This window comes from Apiospora phragmitis (genome assembly GCF_038363925.1).
Source record: "Apiospora phragmitis strain CBS 135458 chromosome Unknown utg000006l:1.0-5683423.0:1.0-5690449.0, whole genome shotgun sequence".
Taxonomy (NCBI): domain Eukaryota; kingdom Fungi; phylum Ascomycota; class Sordariomycetes; order Amphisphaeriales; family Apiosporaceae; genus Apiospora; species Apiospora phragmitis.
This window is the reverse complement of record NW_027117404.1, coordinates 415,263-432,513: the sequence shown is the minus strand read 5'-3', so window position 1 is coordinate 432,513 and position 17,251 is coordinate 415,263. Positions and strand designations below refer to the sequence as shown.

Below are 17,251 nucleotides of genomic sequence, written 5' to 3'. Positions count from 1 at the left end.
CAGCGGTATGTTGTAGTCGTGGCTGATTAGTTCGCAACTAGGCGAGTGTTCGGCGTCTCGCCCATCCTCGCAGTGTCTTAAGGGATCGGCCAGTTAGCAAGACCAAGCTTGGTGTGTCCAGGCTGCCCAATGTTGCACTCCAACGAGCTCAGTTCGTCTTCTGTACTCCATCGGTGGTAGGACTCGTCTCTTACTCAACACCGGCATGGAAATGGCAATACCTCTCACTAGTATCGAATTCATTTCCAAGCTCAGACGCATTTATCAGAGGTGTGCTCAAATCGGCAATATCCCTGCTCTGGATGGCCCTGTTTATAACAGTATCTATTTTTTCGGACGGCATGGCGATGAGTGGGCTTTGATGTGCTAATGATACCAGCACCAGTAGTATACCGAGAACAGCGTATAGGGGGTACACTCGGGACATGCTGTATTTTATGCAATAAACTGGTTTAATTATACAGTATTTTGTGGCGAGTTGAAAATTTGCACTTTACAGGGTCCATGGCCTCACATTATATAGTCGTCTCTTGCTACCCGTGAGGGCACATTGCAGTCTCAGATGAAATAGCTCCACGACATCCTGTCGCAGAGCCACGATAAAAGACACCCCTTTGGATACACGGGTATATGTGTGAGCCACCAGATATGACCAGTAAGCCGATGCAGTGCGATCGTTCGTATGCAGATACCCGTTTTCCGAGTCACGAGAGGAACCTTGATGGCTCGATTTCTGGGGCCGCAGCAGTCAACCCACCTTGCTTATAGCATCGCATAACCGGAGTACGCGTACGCGAAACTGGGAAGAGCTCGCGATAAATGGTGGGTGCGGCGGGCTCGGCGCTGGCCATCAAGGTTCTCTTGTCAATCTTTCCTTTCATGGACAGATGGGATGCCTCGCTTCCGCTTCCGCTACCACTCTACCCTGCTGAGACGTGTTTCTAGCATTCAACCGATGAAAGTCAATACTGTCATCGAAGCCTTCTAGATATCTTAGACAGTATGGTGCAATCAATGTCCAGCTTATTACTCATCACGATAATCTGCCTCCTAAGCCTCACTCCCTTGGTGGCCACGGATGAAGCAGAACCTGCTCACTTAGAATCTTTACTACGTGAGCCACCTCTCTTCCTTTCTGCTTGATGTCGCAAAACTGAGACCCTTCAGGAAACCCAGACAGCCATGTGGCCCCTGAGCAAGTCGTTATCAGCGGCCTGGCCGATGTAACAACATTCACTCGAGCTGCTGTTGCTGAAGCCTGCGAAGGGCCTACTGAAAGGTGTAGCAGCCGACACAAAGACGAGAAGGAAAGGCTTCTGGACAGGATAGCCCGAGATAGGGGGACCTGGAACGAGAACCATCCCAGATGGCGTCTGCTTAAAGCCATCGACGGCTTCCGATCTTATCGGCAGGCGAATAAGGCCGAGGTCGACCGGTGGAGGGACGCCTACCGCCACGTCAGCAAAAGCCAGAAGAAAGTATGTGTATGCCCGGGAGCCCCCTCCTTTCCGGCCAAACTATGCCCCTATCTCTCCCTCCAATAGCCAAAGCCCCCTACATGAGAAGTAGAGGCAGACAAATTGGTTGACGCCAACGGTTCACACTCGAACCGCGCAAGAATTAGCTCCTCGAGACCTCCGTCAACTACCGCCAGAAGCTGAACGACCTCGACCACCTGATCGACCGGAACGGCCTGCTGTGCGACGGCATCGCGCGGCACGCCCTGGCATACTACAGCATCCCCGAAGCGGAGTTGGCGTGCTTCGTACTTGACGAGGCGAAGGGCGGACCAGCATCCAGAACGTGTCAGCGTTGTCCAGGCTCTGAAGCACTACGTACGGGACTGGTCCGACGAGGGCCGGGCCAGGGAGCGCGACCCAACGTTCCCGTGCCATGCTGCGGACGCTTGCGCGGCTATACCCGGACCGTACGGGCGGCGGCGGCAACGACAACATTGCGAGCGCGCCTCTGCTGCGGGTCTTGTTGCCGAGAGCGGGGCTGGGGTCGCTTGGGCTACGAGATTGCGGAGATGGGTGGTATTTCTTTAATCTTCTCACCCCTTCTTCCCCTTTCCCGGCATCACCAGCGCGCGTGACGTTTTGGCATCAACTATTGACTCAACTGTCGGCTTTGATAATGCAGGCTTCGAGGTGACCATCAACGAGTGGTCCAAGTACATGATAGCCGCCTACCGACACCTGGAAGCGAACCACGCGCCATGGAGCCACACCCTCCACCCCTTCATCGACAGCCTATCGCACCACGCCACGACCGCCGACCTGAAGCGCCCGGTCATGTTCCCCGAGGGACAGCCCGACGACGACGACCCCAGCAGCACCACCACCCTGATCGACGACCCCTCCAAGGTCCTCCTCGTCGAAGGCGACTTCACCACGGTGATTTCCTCCCCTCCGACCAGCAGTACGATGTCTCGTCACCTACTTCTTCCTCGACGCGACGCGGAACCTGCTGAGCTACCCCGAGACCATCGCCCCGTCTGCTGCGGCCGGGCGGGCACTGGCTGAACCTGGGCCCGCTGCTGTACAGGACGGGCCCCTGGGGTGCAGCTGTCGCTGGATGAGGTCGTGCGCGTGGCGGAGGAGGCCATGGGCTTCGAGTTCCTGGACGGCCTGGATCCGGTCTGCTGCGGGGCGCCGACGTTTCCCGACGGGGAGGGCGGGTTGGGGAAGGTTCGCGGGAAAGAAGCCGTCTATGGTGCGAATAAGAGCGGCTTGACGAAGAGTAGCTACATAGCCCAGTCCTGGATCGCGAAGAAGGCCAATGAGGCATGACACAAGAGGGCCCGGTCGTTGGAGACTCGGTACTCTAACGTCCGCCCAGGCAGTTTCTATACATCTGCGCCATCTAGAGTGGTCGCATCTCCTACTTTCGAAGTCGGCATCTGTTGCTCATAAGTACGGGAACGAGCAGTCAGTCGCACTGATCCAGGCTGCACCCGAAACCGAGATGTTGCACTTTGAAGAGACACAGGATCCAGACCGGGTTTGTGGCATCACCTAACGGGACACATTGTGTTCTGAAACCAATGCAACTGGAAACACCAGGGACGTTGACTCTACAATCACGGCAACTGTCCTCGCAACCTGATTGGTCGACATCGATCAGCCAAGAACTCAAACTTCAATGCCAAGAAAAGAAACATATGGAGTGGACGAATCTTTCAATGAATCTAGTAGCTAGCATCAAACAATATCAATTTGACCCCTTCTTCGTGGTGCAATGCATGCTCGATATAGTAGACAATAATGAGTATCGCTCCCTTCATAGGGGACGACGGTGCTTTGATGAAAAGAAGAGATGCGAAATCAGATCTTGTCCTACCCAACGCCTCACCTAACTCCTGTAGGCCGGCCTTGGCAGGGGAAACGCTGGTGGTCATCCTGGCCAAAAGCAAACCCGGGGGTATTATCCGGAAACAACATGCAGTTATAACAGACAAAAAAAGAAAAAGAAAAAATCAGAAAAAAAGAAGGAACAATAAACAAGAGACGGGGTTTTTAGTGCGGGGATGGTGACGTGCGATCCTCATCGGCCATCCAGCCCATTTACTGAGAGATGTACCAAACCATATACCATAACGAACTGTATGAGTGTGAACCCCAGTCGCCACGACAGGCGTTGGAGCCGTGTCGCCAAAACAGTCTGGCCGGCACCTATGCGTACGGATCCTATCTATCGCGTGAATACGAACGCGTTGACGACATGGCCCTTCTGGAAGCCTTGATCAAGCAGGGAGGTGTTCTCCTTGAGGATCCTGCCCATGTATGACAGTCTGACGCCCTTGTTCCGGGGTAACTATTGGGGAGAAAACGTTAGCAATTGTGTGTGACCTGACGCCCAATGAAGGAAACGTGGAGTTGAACAAGTGAGATCCTCTGGGCTGTCTTTACTTGCGAACCGTATGGAGAGGGAGATAAAAAAGCCAGAACCTACATTTGCTTCTTCCTTGATCTTCCGTATCACACTGCGGACGCTCTCGTTGGTGCCAATCGTGAGGATGATGTCCCGGCTGTTCTCGCTGAGCCGCGCCCGGATCTTGGTGAGGTCGCGGACGTCGGCGACGGCCTTCCCCTTCTCCTCGCGCCGCCGCAGGGCTGCTTCCTCCTCGTCGTTGTCCTCGGCCGTCTCCTCGCCGCCCGTCAGGTCATCGTTGTCGTCCTGCTCGACCTTCTTGGGGTCGTCGGAGGCGGCCACGTTGACGGGGTCGCAGACGATCCACTCTGGGACCGCGTAGTAGGTGCCCAGGGCATCATACACGCCGTTGGCGAGGTTGCCGGTCGGGAGCGTGATCTCGGCCGCTTTCAGAATGCTCTGGGCAGTAGCCAGGGCCGTATCGTCTGCGTTGCCGGCGCCGTCCCCGCCCTCATTCTCGTGCTCGTCCTCGTTCGTAGCAGCAGCAGCAGCGTCCGTTTTAGTTCTTCGCACAGCGGCGGCGACTTCTGCTTCCCACAGGACCTCGAGGGCCGCGCGGATGGTCTGCCAGATCTCGGGCCGCCCCGTCACGCGGGTGTCGAAGAAGTCGGCGCGCTCGCGGACCAGCTGCGGCCGGGTCCAGACGCGGCTCTTGGCGACCCAGGTGTGCCGGCGCAGCGGCTTGTCGATGTGCTGGGAGAGAGGCGGCTGCTGCTGGTGGGAGGCGGCCGTATGGTGGCCGTTGTTGTTGCTGCTGCTGTGCTGCCGGCGGTTATTGCGGTGTCGGACGGAGCGCATGTCCTCCGCGCGGTGCGGGGACCTGGGGCTGCGCACGGCTTCTTCGATGCGGTTGGCGGCGAGGCGAGGGGAGTTGATGGCGCGGGCCGAGCTGGAGGGAGGCGCACCTCCAGGGTATGGAGCATTGGGCCCATTGGGCGTTGAGAAGCAGCAGCCCTACAGAGACGGAGAGCGAGAGAGCCAAGAGGTTAGCAAGTCTGGGCCAGACGACTGGAGATTGTATGGGGGATATTTGGACTTAGAAAACGTACCATGGTTGCGCCGATCAGAGATTTTGCGATCGGATTTAGACTCTATAAAACCATTGCGCACGGCAGCTTTTTTGCACGCTTGTTTCTGGATCTGCCTGTCTGTGGTCGAGAAAGCTAGGACTTTCTTTCCAAGTCGAACCGACGAGTCGATAAATTGAGGTCGGGAAGGCTGAACCGACTTGACTGACTGACTGACAGAAATCGACGACCAAAGGGTCAAGTGAATGAACGGAGTGAAGAAAAGATGCCAAGCATCCCCGGCTTTTTCTTCTAGTATGTACAATCAGATCTTCCTTCTTTTTCTTCTTCTTCTTCTTCTTCCCTAACCGTCCCTCACGTTCGCATTTGATCAACCTTCTAAGGCAAAAAAAGACATCCAGAATCGTTCGTGGTGCGTGTTGGGTTAGTAAAGTACATGTAGTAGTTTAGTAGGTTGGCAGACCCCCGCCTTAGGGATTTTTAGTTGCTGTAGGCCCCCAAAATTGGAGAAGAAGGAAGAGAGGCTTGGCGATGCCAGGGCACTAGGTTAACCGCTAACCGCCGAAACCACAGTGGCCCCGGCCTACCTAATAATAGCCTACCTACCACCACAAGCCAATATTGAATCCAATCCGTTAGGGGCTGAAGATTGGTGGATGCTTGATTGGCATACTTTGACACGACAGTCGCATGAAATGCAATCTCCTACGACACCCATGTCGTCATTTGCTCGCCGGTGATGGTAATATACTCACTTATCGCCCCCTCTATAAATGCGTATTCTGTAACGAGTCACGGCATCTGGTTCCATGAATCATCGTATTAAATCTGGCCCAGCTTCCCATACATGTCCGACTCAATAGGGACCAGAAATCCACGACCGTCAGGTTTCACCATCACATGACAACCACGTGGATCAAATCCGAGGAAAGACAGAGTCTCAGAGACATGACCAAAGAATCCCGCCAACCTTCCGTCACATCATCGTGATGGTTTTACTAATCGAAAACCTTGGCCGATTTTAGGCGCAGGGCCAAACTCTCCCACGAGCTGACTTTTGTATAGAAGTAGTTGCATCTGTAGTGTGTAGAATGCATCGCGCAGCGTGATCTGGAAATTCACCATAGAAATCCCCGGCAGTTTTTGCTTCCACAGAGACACGGGGCCATGTCCTTCTTAGTAGCCGGGTCCAGCGCATCAATTTCCGAGTCCGACACCCCGTCGACGTAGTCAAACGTCAGCTCCGTGCCTTTGGGTATGTCCTCGACCGCGAACAGGGCCAGGTCGTGGATGTGCTTGTCGGCATGGTCGCCCACGCGCGCGAAGATGCGCAGGTTCGGGTCACACGAGTGGTTGATGAACCGCGTCGGCCCCGACATGAACTCGCCGTCCACCTCGAGCGGCGGCCCGCGCAGCCTCTCGTCGGGCGAGTCCGGGTCCGAGAACTTATCCAGCGCAAAGAGGTAGACGTCTTTGCGTTGTGCGATGTCTGACTTGGCTCGCCGCCGGTCCGCCTCTTTCGGCGTAATGATTTCGCCCAAGTATTTATCTATGAACTGCCCCTTTTGGATGTCCACGGGGCTCTTGACGCCCCAGCCTCGGTCGACCGTCCGGAACACCTGAAGAGGCAGCTTCCTCCCGCGCTCGACGACCCGGTTCGGGCATTCTGGTCCGCATGCGCATCCTTCGTGGCATTCGTAGATGGGCTCGCGCGACTCGAGGATCCGGGTGCGCAGATGCTCGGCTTTGGCGCCGTGGGAGTGGTATGCGTAGCTCTTCCGGCGGTATATTATGCCTTCCTCTTCGTCTGGCTCCCCCTCGCTCTCCTCCATTTCTTGTAGGCAGTGGCAGGAGGGATACTGGCAATCTTCGCCATCCTCACAGTGGCAGCCGCTACGGAAATCGCCTTTAGCCGGTTGGACGTTGCGGCCGAGATGTGACTTCTGCACGAAGCGGAATCCGGGCTCGAGCGCTACATCGTCCGCGTCGTTGGTAATGGTGACGGGGTAGTTGGCATGGGTCGAAAAAGACCGGATCTGGCAGAGATGGCACCTCGCTTTTTCGGCTTCGCGGCCCTATAGTACAGTTAACCCATTAGCATATGCGAGGCGACCGAGTAGACTAGACAGTAGGAAGGAACCAAGATGAAAACTTACGGGCTTCCCATGGAAGAAGAAGTGTTGCTTCGTCGTAGCTTCCATCCTGCTTCCTTCCCCTTCCGTAATAGTTTGGCGGCCAATCACCTTCCGCTTTTTAGGTTTCTTATGAATAGTAACGCTCGTGCCATTCCTATAAAATGAGTAGTCTTTGGTTTCCAGGAAGCGCTGTCGTCGTGGGATTAGGTCGGCATAATGGTACCTTGCTTCATTGGCGGATTAGTATCCTGATCTTGTGCGACGCGCCTGCTCAGTGGACGCGTTGAGTGCCTATCCCCCACTATACATGGCTTTAGGTACCTGGAGCCAAGCGCCGGGTGCTGTGGAAGTCAAGCGCCAGGGAACTGGTGCGAGACATTTAGTGGGCCAACACCTTCTGGGCCGGCATCCACCACTACTCTCCCTTTCGAAGTAGGAGGATACCACATCCGTCCACCATCAGTATTGACAGAGTCAAATTATTACACGTATGGGCAGAGGGTATGTAGAATCAATGCCAGGTACGGGCCTGTTAATATTCTAAGTAGATAAGTAGGTATGAATTGTAACAGAGAACTCAATCCACAATGAAGCTACATGTAGCGGGTCTGATTGAGCAACCGAGACCTGGGGTTGGAGGCGTTTGCTTCTGCTAAGCACGTTTGGACCAGTCTTTGATCCACCATACATAAATAAGTATGTACGAGTAAAAATAGAACTGAGCCATAGAAACATGCAAGCCATTCACTGGCAGACGAAAATGCAAATGAGATTTATATAGCAAGTGTGGGGGAACATTGATGAAAAGGCAAGAGAGAGAGGCAGAGTTGCTCAGGGGCTATCCCAGGATCTCCCAAGCGGTCCCAAACGATGCCTACGCCCGGCAAGTCCGGCATCCAAGAGCTTTGTCAGCCACAATACTTATAGGCTCCCAAGACGTGATTCCAATCTATTCTGCATAGACTATGACAGAACAGTTCGGGCAAGGTGGTGCCGGTTTACTACTTTTAGCCGCCTCCGTCCCGGATCATGCTTGAAAACCAGCGCAAATCCCCTCTCACTCACCCACCATTCGACCGCCGACACAATCCGACGGGCTCCGGTACTTAAAAAGGAGGTGTAACCACAGCCCATCGGACAGGTAGATTAGGTCTCTGCTGAATGTCTGATTGGATTGCCGTGATGCGGTCCCATGGTGTTAGGGGTCATTTACTTGTACGTTCGCCTTTGGGGAGCAAAATATGGTCGATATTAGCCGGCGACCCTATGTAACGTACAAGTGGACAGGAAAGGATGGGACACCGAATACGTTGGTTCGCTATGGGAGTCAACCCTGTTATAGGCACCTTCAACTTCTAAAGGTACAGAGAGTAATGCTCTGAGAACAAACGACATTTCATCTTCACACAATGCTCACGGCACCCTTCAGTCGATTCGTGCAGACGAAGAAAATACACAATTTGAAGAAACATAACAGACAAACCTATGACCTTCGCTGAAATTAGCCTGAACCAAAGTTTCTCTACTGATTCACTTGAACACAGCACGGTCTGTCCACGATGTATTCATCCGAGTTGTCCACGGCCGTGCCACTCACTCTCCTTCTACTGCTTCCGATGTCTGCCTCCGGCTTTCAAGATGGCATCGTCGGCTTCGGTATAGACCTCTACCAAGACCTCTGCTGCCAAGCCTGCCACGAGGCTCTTTCCTCCCTGTTCCTGAGCTGCACCACCTTCATGGAGCAACCTGAAGGCGGTGGTGCCTCTGACGAGGGATGGCCAGCATGGATATGTCTGGCAGTGGTGATGGCATGGACATGGACATGGACATGCCCATGGGCATGACGAGCGACGAGTGCCGCGCCACCAACCTGCCGTGGCTCCAGACCATGGCGCACTGTATCCAGTCCCGATGCGATGCCGACGGGTATCCGTTCGAGAAGCAGGCTCAGTGTTTCAGCAAACACGCCGTGGCGGGTGCTTCCGAACCCACCCTCCAAGCCAACCTGCCGCCGGCCGCTCCCACAGTCGAGCTTTCCGCCAACGCCATGTGGCTCAATGCCGCCAGTCTGGTGAACAGTGACAGCTACCACTCCATACACGGGACCCTGGGGGAGTTCGCAAGGGAGGAGTATCTTCATACCAAATACTCGTGAGTCCTTCAGGCCACAGAAGCAGCTTCCCGCCCCCTGAGCAACGAGAACTGATATAACCCTCAGTGTCATCATATGTCTCCTCACGATCGGCACAGTCCTCGCCTGCGGACTCTTCAATCAGATAACAGGCAGATTCTCGAGTCTCCAGAAGTGGCTCCAGCGCTCCAAACTCCGGGCCAAACTCCGCCAGTCCCTCCTGCTCCCCGCGCTCATGGGCTCCCGCCACCTAGAGCCCCTCCCCGGCAAAGTAGGCTACGTCCCCAACCGCGCGCTCAGCCTCTTCATCACCGTCTTCGTCGTGCTCAACGTCGTCTTCTCGGCCGTCTCCTTCCGCACCTTTCAGCCCGGCAACATCTACTGGCTCTCCGCCGGCTTCGAGCTGTGCGAGTACGTCGGGAACCGTACCGGCACCCTCAGTCTCGTCAACGTGAGCGTGGCCGTCTTGTTCGCCGGCCGGAACAACCTACTCCTCGCCGTGACCGGGTGGAGCCAGACCACGTTCCTGACCTTCCACCGCTGGGCCGCCCGGGTAGCCACCGTGCAGGCCGTCGTGCACTCGATCATCTACACGCAGGCCTACTTTGAGCCCGGCTACGGGGGCGCCCAAGAATATGCCTCCAAAGCGGCCGAGCCCTATTTCGTATGTTGTTCCCATTTCCCTTGCCTCCCCCGTGCTTGAGTGACTGGGTCAACGACTTATGCTGACAATGGAGAAAACCAGTACTGGGGCATCATCGCCACGATAGCCATGTGCTTGGCGGTAGGCTTCGCAGTCCTGCCCTTCCGCATCCGCTTCTACGAGGCTTTCTTGATGACGCACATCGCCCTGGTCATTCTGACGCTGGCGGCAACTTGGTACCACCTGGTCCCCCACTTCGGCTTCGATTACGGCTACCAAGTCTGGCTGTACATCGCATTCGCCTTTTGGGGCGCGGATCGACTGGCACGCATAGCTCGCCTCCTCTACTACAACAGTTTTCTCGGGAGCGCCCCTCGAGCTGTTGTCGAAGCCATCCCGAACTGCAACATCCTGCAGATTACCGTTTTCCCCCGAACTACCGCCGGCTTCGGCCCCGGACAGCACAGCTTCTTGTACTTTCCGGGACTGGGGAAGTTCTGGGAAAGCCACCCGTTCAGTGTTGCCGGCTGGACATCGGAGAAGTCGCCAGCAGTCGACTCTCCTGGTACAAAATCCGTGTCAAACGGTAATGAAGAAACAGCAACAAGGAGAGGTGAAGCCAAGCGAGCACCGAACGTGTTCACGAATCCGCGCGAAACCCAGACGGCAAAGCGCGCATCCATCCGGTTCTTAACACGCGTCCACGCCGGGGCCACTGCGACGCTCCAGCGTCGAGTCCTCTCCTCCTCGGCGTCCCGACTGGAAATGACCGTCTACAACGAGGGCCCCTATGCCGGTCACCCAGTAGCCCACCAAGCGTTATTGGCGACCGACACCGTCGTCTGCGTCATCGGCGGCATCGGGATCACGAACGCGCTAGGGTTCGTGCAGGCTTATCATCATACCTCGGAAGAAGGAGAAGTCCACGGCAAGGGCAGCCGGGGCATCATGCGGCAGACGAGCCGGTTCATCCTTGCGTGGTCGGCCCGGGAGCTGCCTCTGATCGAACACGTCCAGCAGCACTTCTTACACGGCGTCGAGGGAGTCGAGTGCCTGTTCTGGTGCACGGGCGCTTCCGCCTCCACCACGCCGGCCAGCCCAAAGGATGAGGGGGTCGCCGCGTTGGAGCCAGCTCCCGCGACGGCGCCGGCGATCCAGGAGGGACGGATGGATACGGGGAAAGTGATCCGGTCTGCGGTGGAGGACGGCCGCCACACGACGGTCATCTCGTGCGGCCCGGGCGCCATGACGGACGAAGTGCGAGTCCATGTGGTCGCTTGTGTGAAAGAAGGGTTAAGGATCGATCTAATCGAGGAGGCGTACGCTTGGTGACGTCGAATGGAGCCTGCAGCCTTGAGATTATTAAGCGCTGGTCATGTTTCACGAGGTCCTTGGTCATTTTGTTTTTATAGTTCTCTAGTTGTCTCAAAACAAGACTAACATGCCGATGTCTACATACCGTGGACCATCGCAAAGTTTCGGCCTCATTGACATCGGGCGCATGGCTGAAACAAACCTGGGGCAACTCTCCGTTCATGACCCTGGGCGGGGGCTTGCATCTGGTCTACGCAAAATAAGTACCTAACGTGAAATCAAAGCAGTCAGTACATACTTACGTGGGATGTAGGCGTTCATCCCCTTGTTGCCCGACAATCTCCAAGGATGAAACATTGCATCTCGCCAGATGCGGACGTTACGTTGGGGGCAGGGAGGGCGGTTGCACCGCGTGGAGCGCCGAGCCGGGGGAGGGATCGACAGGGTTGCATTTAGCCAGAGAAACACGGAGACAAATAGAGCAAACTTGCTCAAGTGTGGAAACATTGGGAAACCCCGGTGCGCGGAATATTCACAAGCTGCATACGATTTGCAGCATGCAACTCGCTAGTTGCATATGTACTCCTGCATAGGCACTTAGTGAAATGGGTCGGTATAGCGTCCGTCACATTTGCCCTTGCGCGTCTCATCAGATGTGTGCCCATCGTCCTTGATACCGGCTACGGCAAAGGGCTAGAACATCCCCAAAAGAGTGATCCGAACTGGTTGGAGTCTAGGCGCTCTAATCCAAATACTTACAGGGACTGGGTGTAGGTGTAGGTTGTGTAGAACAAGGAAGCTCGTGCGAATATAATTCGGACCAAGGTCCCTGCGTTTCCTCGTTGCTCGCGAGATCCTGATCATGCTAGGGTAAATGTTGTGACCCCCTTATTCCTTTCAAATTTGTTGTCACTTCTCAGATATTTGTTAGAACTCGGACCCTCTTGACAGCATGGAGTTCCAACAGTGTGTGTCTATCATCGGCGCCGGGCCTGCCGGGTTCGCACTGGCGGCAGACCTCCTGAGCCACGGGAAGAACGTGCTGTTATACTCCCACCCAACCCATCTGCGGCATGCAAACAGCGTCCGAGAGAAGGGCTGCCTCCAGGCCAGCGGAGCCATGGAGGGCTTTGCCGACATACCCATCACGACGGACATGACCGAGGTCATCGCCTTTTCGCAAGTCGTGTTCCTCACAGTACCATCCACCGGCCAAGAAACGATCATACAAGAAATGAAAGGATACGACTTACGCCAACACATCCTGATCGCCGTCCCCGGCAACCTCCTGTCTCTGATCAAAGACGCCCACATGGAGGTCGGCAACATCCTCGAGACCAACCTGTCGCCCTACTCCTGCCGCATGGAGGAGGGCCAGCTGCTCGTCCTGGGCCGCAAGAAGCGCATCATGATCGCGGCGCTGCGGAACGACCACCCCTCCGGCAATTCCGCAGGCCCGGGCTTCCGCGATGTGATCCAGGATCTCTTCCCCGGCGTGCGGCTGGGCTGGTGCAGCAGCGTCGTCGAGGTCTGCCTGTCCAACATCAACGGCGTCTTCCACCCGCTCATGCTGCTGATGAACGCAGGCCGCATCGAGAGCACGGGCGGCGACTTCCTGCTGTACCGCGACGGCCTCACGCCGGCCGTCGCCGCCGCCATGCTGGGGGTGGACCAGGTGCGCCTGGAAATCGGCGCCGCGCTGGGCCTACAACTAGAAAGCACCCTCGACGTCTCCAACGCGTGCTACGACCAGGCCTTCACGAGCCTCGTGACGCTGGCGCAGCGCTCGCCGCCGCACAACCGCCTGCGCGCCCCCGCCGGCTTCGAGAACCGCAACATCTCCGAGGACGTGCCGGACGTGCTGGTGCCGTGGTGCGCGCTGGCGGGGGCGCTGGGCGTCGATGCGTCGCCCATCGCCGCCGTCATCGTGCTGGCGGAGATGGCGACGGGGGAGAGCTTCATGGAGACGGGGCGGAATCTGCGAAAACTACAGTTGGATACGGTGACGCGGAGGGAGTTAGTGGCGCGGTTTAGTCCTCCAACAACACAACATGAGAGCCGGCTGTAGTCAGTATTTCTGTGGATAAGTTGGGTTTATTTGTCATAAGTGAAAAAGCGAAGACGAAGCGAGTGTTAGTTAGAACGAGCAAGTTTTTATAAATATCATTAGTCCCCGAAGATATTTACAACTCTATCTTATTGCTCTTCATCCCCCGTATCCTCGCCCCATGCGCACCCAGTATCCAAAGTACCGGCGCAAACAGCAGCGCCACGAAGCCCATCAAGCTGTTCCCCACCCCCCACCCGAGCGCCTCGTACAGCCCCAGCCCGCCCAGCGGCACCAACGCGCCCGCCAGCCCGCGCAGCACGGCGTTGGCACCCACGACGCTCGCGGCGTGGCCCTCGAACGCGTCGATCAGGTACGTCTGCACCGCGGCGAAGACCAGGATGGACCCGAACCCGGTCACGGCCGTCCCGAGCTGCGGCACGATCCAGTGCACGTGCGCCTCGGCGCTCCAGCCGTAGACGAACAGGCCCAGGGGGAAGGTCAGGGCCCCCGGAATCGTGACGGTCAGCGGCAGGCGGGCCTCGGGCGTGACGGGCTTCCCGGCGGCGGCGCGGCGCTTGAGGTTGCGGTCGCTGAAGTGGGCGATGTAGGCTAGGCCCGCCAGGGTGCCGAGGCCGCCCGCGAGGAAGACCAGGCCCGCCGCCGTCGTGGAGAAGCCGTAGACCTCCTTGAAGACAAACGAGTAGGTCGAGAAGAGGAGGTAGAGCATGCCGTACAGAATCGCGACGTAGGTGCACATGACGGTGACGATGGGGGCAGCAGAGCAGCATCTTCGTAGGCCGCAGTATGCTCCTCGCAAACAGCTGGCCCGGGGTCAGATCCAGCGCCAGCCTCGATCTATATCCGGGGATCCCCGTCTCCTTCCTGAGCCGGGCGGCCTTCCGCTCGAGCAGCACAGGCGGGTAGGTCTCCTCGAGCACAAAGTAGGCAAAGACGGCCACCACCCCGACCACGATCGCCAGGATCCAGAACATCCACCGCCACCCCGCGACGTCGGCCACGTAGCCGCCGAGGATGGGACCGACCATTGGCCCGAGGATGGTGCCGACGGACCAGACCGCGACGGCGAGGCCGCGGCGCTCGCGCGGCATGACGTCGGCGATGGTGCCGGAGCCGATGGTGATGGTCGCGACGCCCGCGAAGCCGGACAGGAACCGGCACGCCAGCAGCATGGCCTCGCCCGTCGCGAGCGCGCACGCGACCGTGAAGGCGCAGAAGAGCGCGTTGGTGCCGTGGTAGACTACGACGCGGCCGTACAGCTCGCTCAGGGGCGCGAGCACCAGCGGCCCGCACGCGAAGCCCAGCACGAAGATGGACACGACGAAGGTGGCGAACCGCTCGGAGTCGGTGCCGAAGTCGGCCATGACCGACTGCACGGCCGGGGCCAGCATCGATGATACCAGAGGACTAGAAAGGAGAATAAGTATTAGTCGGTACCATCCACAGTCAGGTAGGTAGGGCACCCTCCCAACTTACACGAGAAAGCTGATCGCGGAGATAGTCAATATGTTGGTCCATTTCTTCCTTGAAGACCAGTTCATAGGATTCGCCGGGTCTTCGTGCTCCGGCTCGCTCCACCAGACCTCGATGGTAGCCGGTACATGGCCGGCCTCGGTGGTAGACTCGGAAGAGCTTGCGTCCTTTGGCTCCATGTATTCGACTAATACCAGTTACAAAAGTGCCGTATGGCTGTATGTATGAAATTTACCCATAAACCGAGACGGGAGAAATTTTCCGCCGCATGGATTGGGAACGAAAGGGGTACTCGGTTGCGAAGTTACAGTTCGTCTAATAGTCTCAGCATACTAACCTTGGCGAGGACGTTACACCAGTACTTGCCAATTGTCCAAGCCCATTTGCCCTGTACCCTATGCAGCAGCTTCATGGAAGGGATGAAGTGTAGTCACGAGGGTCACATTTCCGGCAGACTGGCATGCTTCAGACGATCTACATGCTCAACTACGTGTCATGTAGGTCGTATCGAGTATCACATCATACTGCGGGCTATGTAGATATCCGATATAGCAATATCATGCTAGACGGTGGACCCCATAGGTGGGGATACTGCCAAGGAATAATGTGCTCAAAGAAGCTCAACCCCAAAACTTGTACTCCGGGCTAACACCCGAAGCTAGTGCGGATCTTGATTTGTAATAATTCCAATTCCGGTGCACGTCTTTACGGACGATCATTGGCCTAGCCCATCAGCTGAGAGATCCAAGATACGTCGCCGATGGCCCACAAACCGTCTGTAGTGCGACATCGGCTACGGGGAGTAAAGTCTAGAATGTTAGGGAGCAGTCCGAGCTGGGAGGCTAAAATATAATCTCACATACACTAAGGATCTCGGACCGAGGAGTTGGCATGAAGAAGCTCGTTTGAGACTTGGAAATATTGAACAAAATATGTGTTGCTTCCTACATGTAGGTGGATGGCGTAGTCAATACTATAGAGCACATATCAAAATTGTTTGTTGGGTCGGGTGAAGGAGTGTATTGTCTGATCTCCTTGGCTATCCATCTCCTGAAGCCCGGATGAAGGCTGGGTCTTCATAAACCTAGTCAGAAGTGGACAGCGTGTCTATAGAATGGAGTCTGGTAGACTTGCAGAGAAAAGTGCGGAGAGATATCTCCCAACATTGTTATAGAAAACTCTGTGAAACATGGAAGAAGGCGTGCGTTGCCAATGGGATTGCGAAGTTGCAAAACCCTAATTGAAGAGTATCTATGTGGATCAAGTATTCATACACCCATTATGCTTTAGTAGCCACAGTAACTAGTAAATCCAACTCCATCATGAGTCCGTCCTTGGTAGCAAGTTTGTCCCATTCCGCAATCATTTCCTCCCGCGCCTGGGGCCGCATCTCGACGGGAACCCCACCATACGTCTTCCCCGACGAGCTCGACGCCAGCCAGTCGACCATCTCCGCCCGTCCCTAGCCGACTTGAAGATCTTGTTGGTCGTGAAGGTCCGGTCGCCGCCCCCGAAGCCGGCCAAATCCAGCAGGGCGCCCATCTGCTCCCGCGTGAGGAACCGCGGCGCCGCCCCCGCCGTGCCGTGGTCGTAGTCCCGGTACGGCGTCCGCGCCAGCACCGCGGCCTGGATGCGCTCGTGCGCCGCGACGAAGTCGCCCGACTGGCCCGAGACGCCGAGCCGCCCGCCCGCCCGCAGGACGCGCCCGAACTCCCGCAGCGCGCGCGGCTGGTCCGCGACCCAGTGCAGCGTCGAGTTGCAGTAGACGACGTCGAAGCTGGCCGCGGGGAACTGGGCGAGGTCCTCGGCGCGGCCGACGTGGAACTGGGGGTTCTTGCGCCCCGTGTCGCGCGTCGTCGTCTCCCGCGCCAGGGCGATGCGCTCCTCGCTCGGGTCGATGCCGACGACTTCGCCGCCCTCGCCGACCAGGTCGGTTAGATACGACGTGAGGTTGCCGGGGCCGCAGCCGACGTCGAGGACGCGCATGCCGGGTTCCAACTCGAGCCGTTTGATGAGGAACAGGCCCGCGTCATATTGAGTGTTGTTGACCACGGTGTAGGTCTGGGCGAGTTGCTTGGTATCACCCATGCTGTATGGTGGATTCGAATAGAGTGTGTAATGGAAGTTGACCGAGTATGTCCGCAAAGAATGAGACACGAAAAGATGTGTTTTTTGCTGATTACGCTAGGATTAAAGCCGAACAGCGTTGCTGATTCGAGGGATGGTGTGCATCGTCGTCTTTCCCAAAAAATCGCACGCTGCTAGTCGGCAACGTCCTTTCCCGGCCACTCGCGGACTGTGATGCGGCAGGGGGGTTACACGGTTCGCAAATGTTTCATACCAAGACCACATGGGGCCCGGGTCCCCCGTTAGTTGAATAACTGTAAGCGGCCGGAGCGTACAATGGAGATCTGCATAGTTCTCCGCAATGCGAGCTTTTGAGCACGTTTTCGGGGTTCGGTGCATCTTCCCATTGGCTACCGCTCCCGGACCACCTAGATTAGGTATACCATTTGCCCCGCAAAG

At 56.7% G+C, this 17,251-nt stretch overlaps 8 protein-coding genes across 8 annotated transcripts; 3 read left to right on the top strand and 5 right to left on the bottom strand.

The window, feature by feature from the left end:
* Positions 1-26: 26 nt before the first annotated feature.
* On the bottom strand, positions 27-427 carry PG994_005403 (uncharacterized protein; the record flags this gene model as incomplete). Its single annotated transcript, XM_066856812.1, has 2 exons — positions 27-76; positions 229-427. The coding sequence occupies 2 exons, from the start codon at positions 425-427 to the stop codon at positions 27-29; spliced, it is 249 nt and encodes an 82-aa protein (XP_066716081.1).
* Positions 428-1,002: 575 nt separating this feature from the next.
* On the top strand, positions 1,003-2,525 carry PG994_005402 (uncharacterized protein; the record flags this gene model as incomplete). The annotated part of the gene is made up of 4 exons (XM_066856811.1): positions 1,003-1,114; positions 1,168-1,478; positions 1,625-2,036; positions 2,143-2,525. 4 exons carry the CDS (start codon positions 1,003-1,005, stop codon positions 2,523-2,525), a joined length of 1,218 nt encoding a protein of 405 aa, XP_066716080.1.
* A 1,168-nt stretch (positions 2,526-3,693) lies between these two features.
* On the bottom strand, positions 3,694-4,985 carry PG994_005401 (uncharacterized protein; the record flags this gene model as incomplete). The annotated part of the gene is made up of 3 exons (XM_066856810.1): positions 3,694-3,816; positions 3,955-4,887; positions 4,983-4,985. 3 exons carry the CDS (start codon positions 4,983-4,985, stop codon positions 3,694-3,696), a joined length of 1,059 nt encoding a protein of 352 aa, XP_066716079.1.
* Positions 4,986-6,079: 1,094 nt separating this feature from the next.
* On the bottom strand, positions 6,080-7,162 carry PG994_005400 (histone-lysine N-methyltransferase; the record flags this gene model as incomplete). Its single annotated transcript, XM_066856809.1, has 2 exons — positions 6,080-7,036; positions 7,118-7,162. The coding sequence occupies 2 exons, from the start codon at positions 7,160-7,162 to the stop codon at positions 6,080-6,082; spliced, it is 1,002 nt and encodes a 333-aa protein (XP_066716078.1).
* A 1,717-nt stretch (positions 7,163-8,879) lies between these two features.
* PG994_005399 (uncharacterized protein) lies at positions 8,880-11,202 on the top strand (the record flags this gene model as incomplete). The annotated part of the gene is made up of 3 exons (XM_066856808.1): positions 8,880-9,247; positions 9,315-9,891; positions 9,973-11,202. The coding sequence occupies 3 exons, from the start codon at positions 8,880-8,882 to the stop codon at positions 11,200-11,202; spliced, it is 2,175 nt and encodes a 724-aa protein (XP_066716077.1).
* Positions 11,203-12,136: 934 nt separating this feature from the next.
* PG994_005398 (uncharacterized protein) lies at positions 12,137-13,252 on the top strand (the record flags this gene model as incomplete). Its single annotated transcript, XM_066856807.1, has 1 exon — positions 12,137-13,252. One exon carries the CDS (start codon positions 12,137-12,139, stop codon positions 13,250-13,252), a length of 1,116 nt encoding a protein of 371 aa, XP_066716076.1.
* A 115-nt stretch (positions 13,253-13,367) lies between these two features.
* Positions 13,368-14,904, bottom strand: PG994_005397 (uncharacterized protein; the record flags this gene model as incomplete). The annotated part of the gene is made up of 3 exons (XM_066856806.1): positions 13,368-13,916; positions 13,969-14,659; positions 14,729-14,904. 3 exons carry the CDS (start codon positions 14,902-14,904, stop codon positions 13,368-13,370), a joined length of 1,416 nt encoding a protein of 471 aa, XP_066716075.1.
* A 1,100-nt stretch (positions 14,905-16,004) lies between these two features.
* PG994_005396 (methyltransferase domain-containing protein) lies at positions 16,005-16,813 on the bottom strand (the record flags this gene model as incomplete). Its single annotated transcript, XM_066856805.1, has 2 exons — positions 16,005-16,152; positions 16,197-16,813. 2 exons carry the CDS (start codon positions 16,811-16,813, stop codon positions 16,005-16,007), a joined length of 765 nt encoding a protein of 254 aa, XP_066716074.1.
* Between the last annotated feature and the right edge of the window lie 438 nt (positions 16,814-17,251).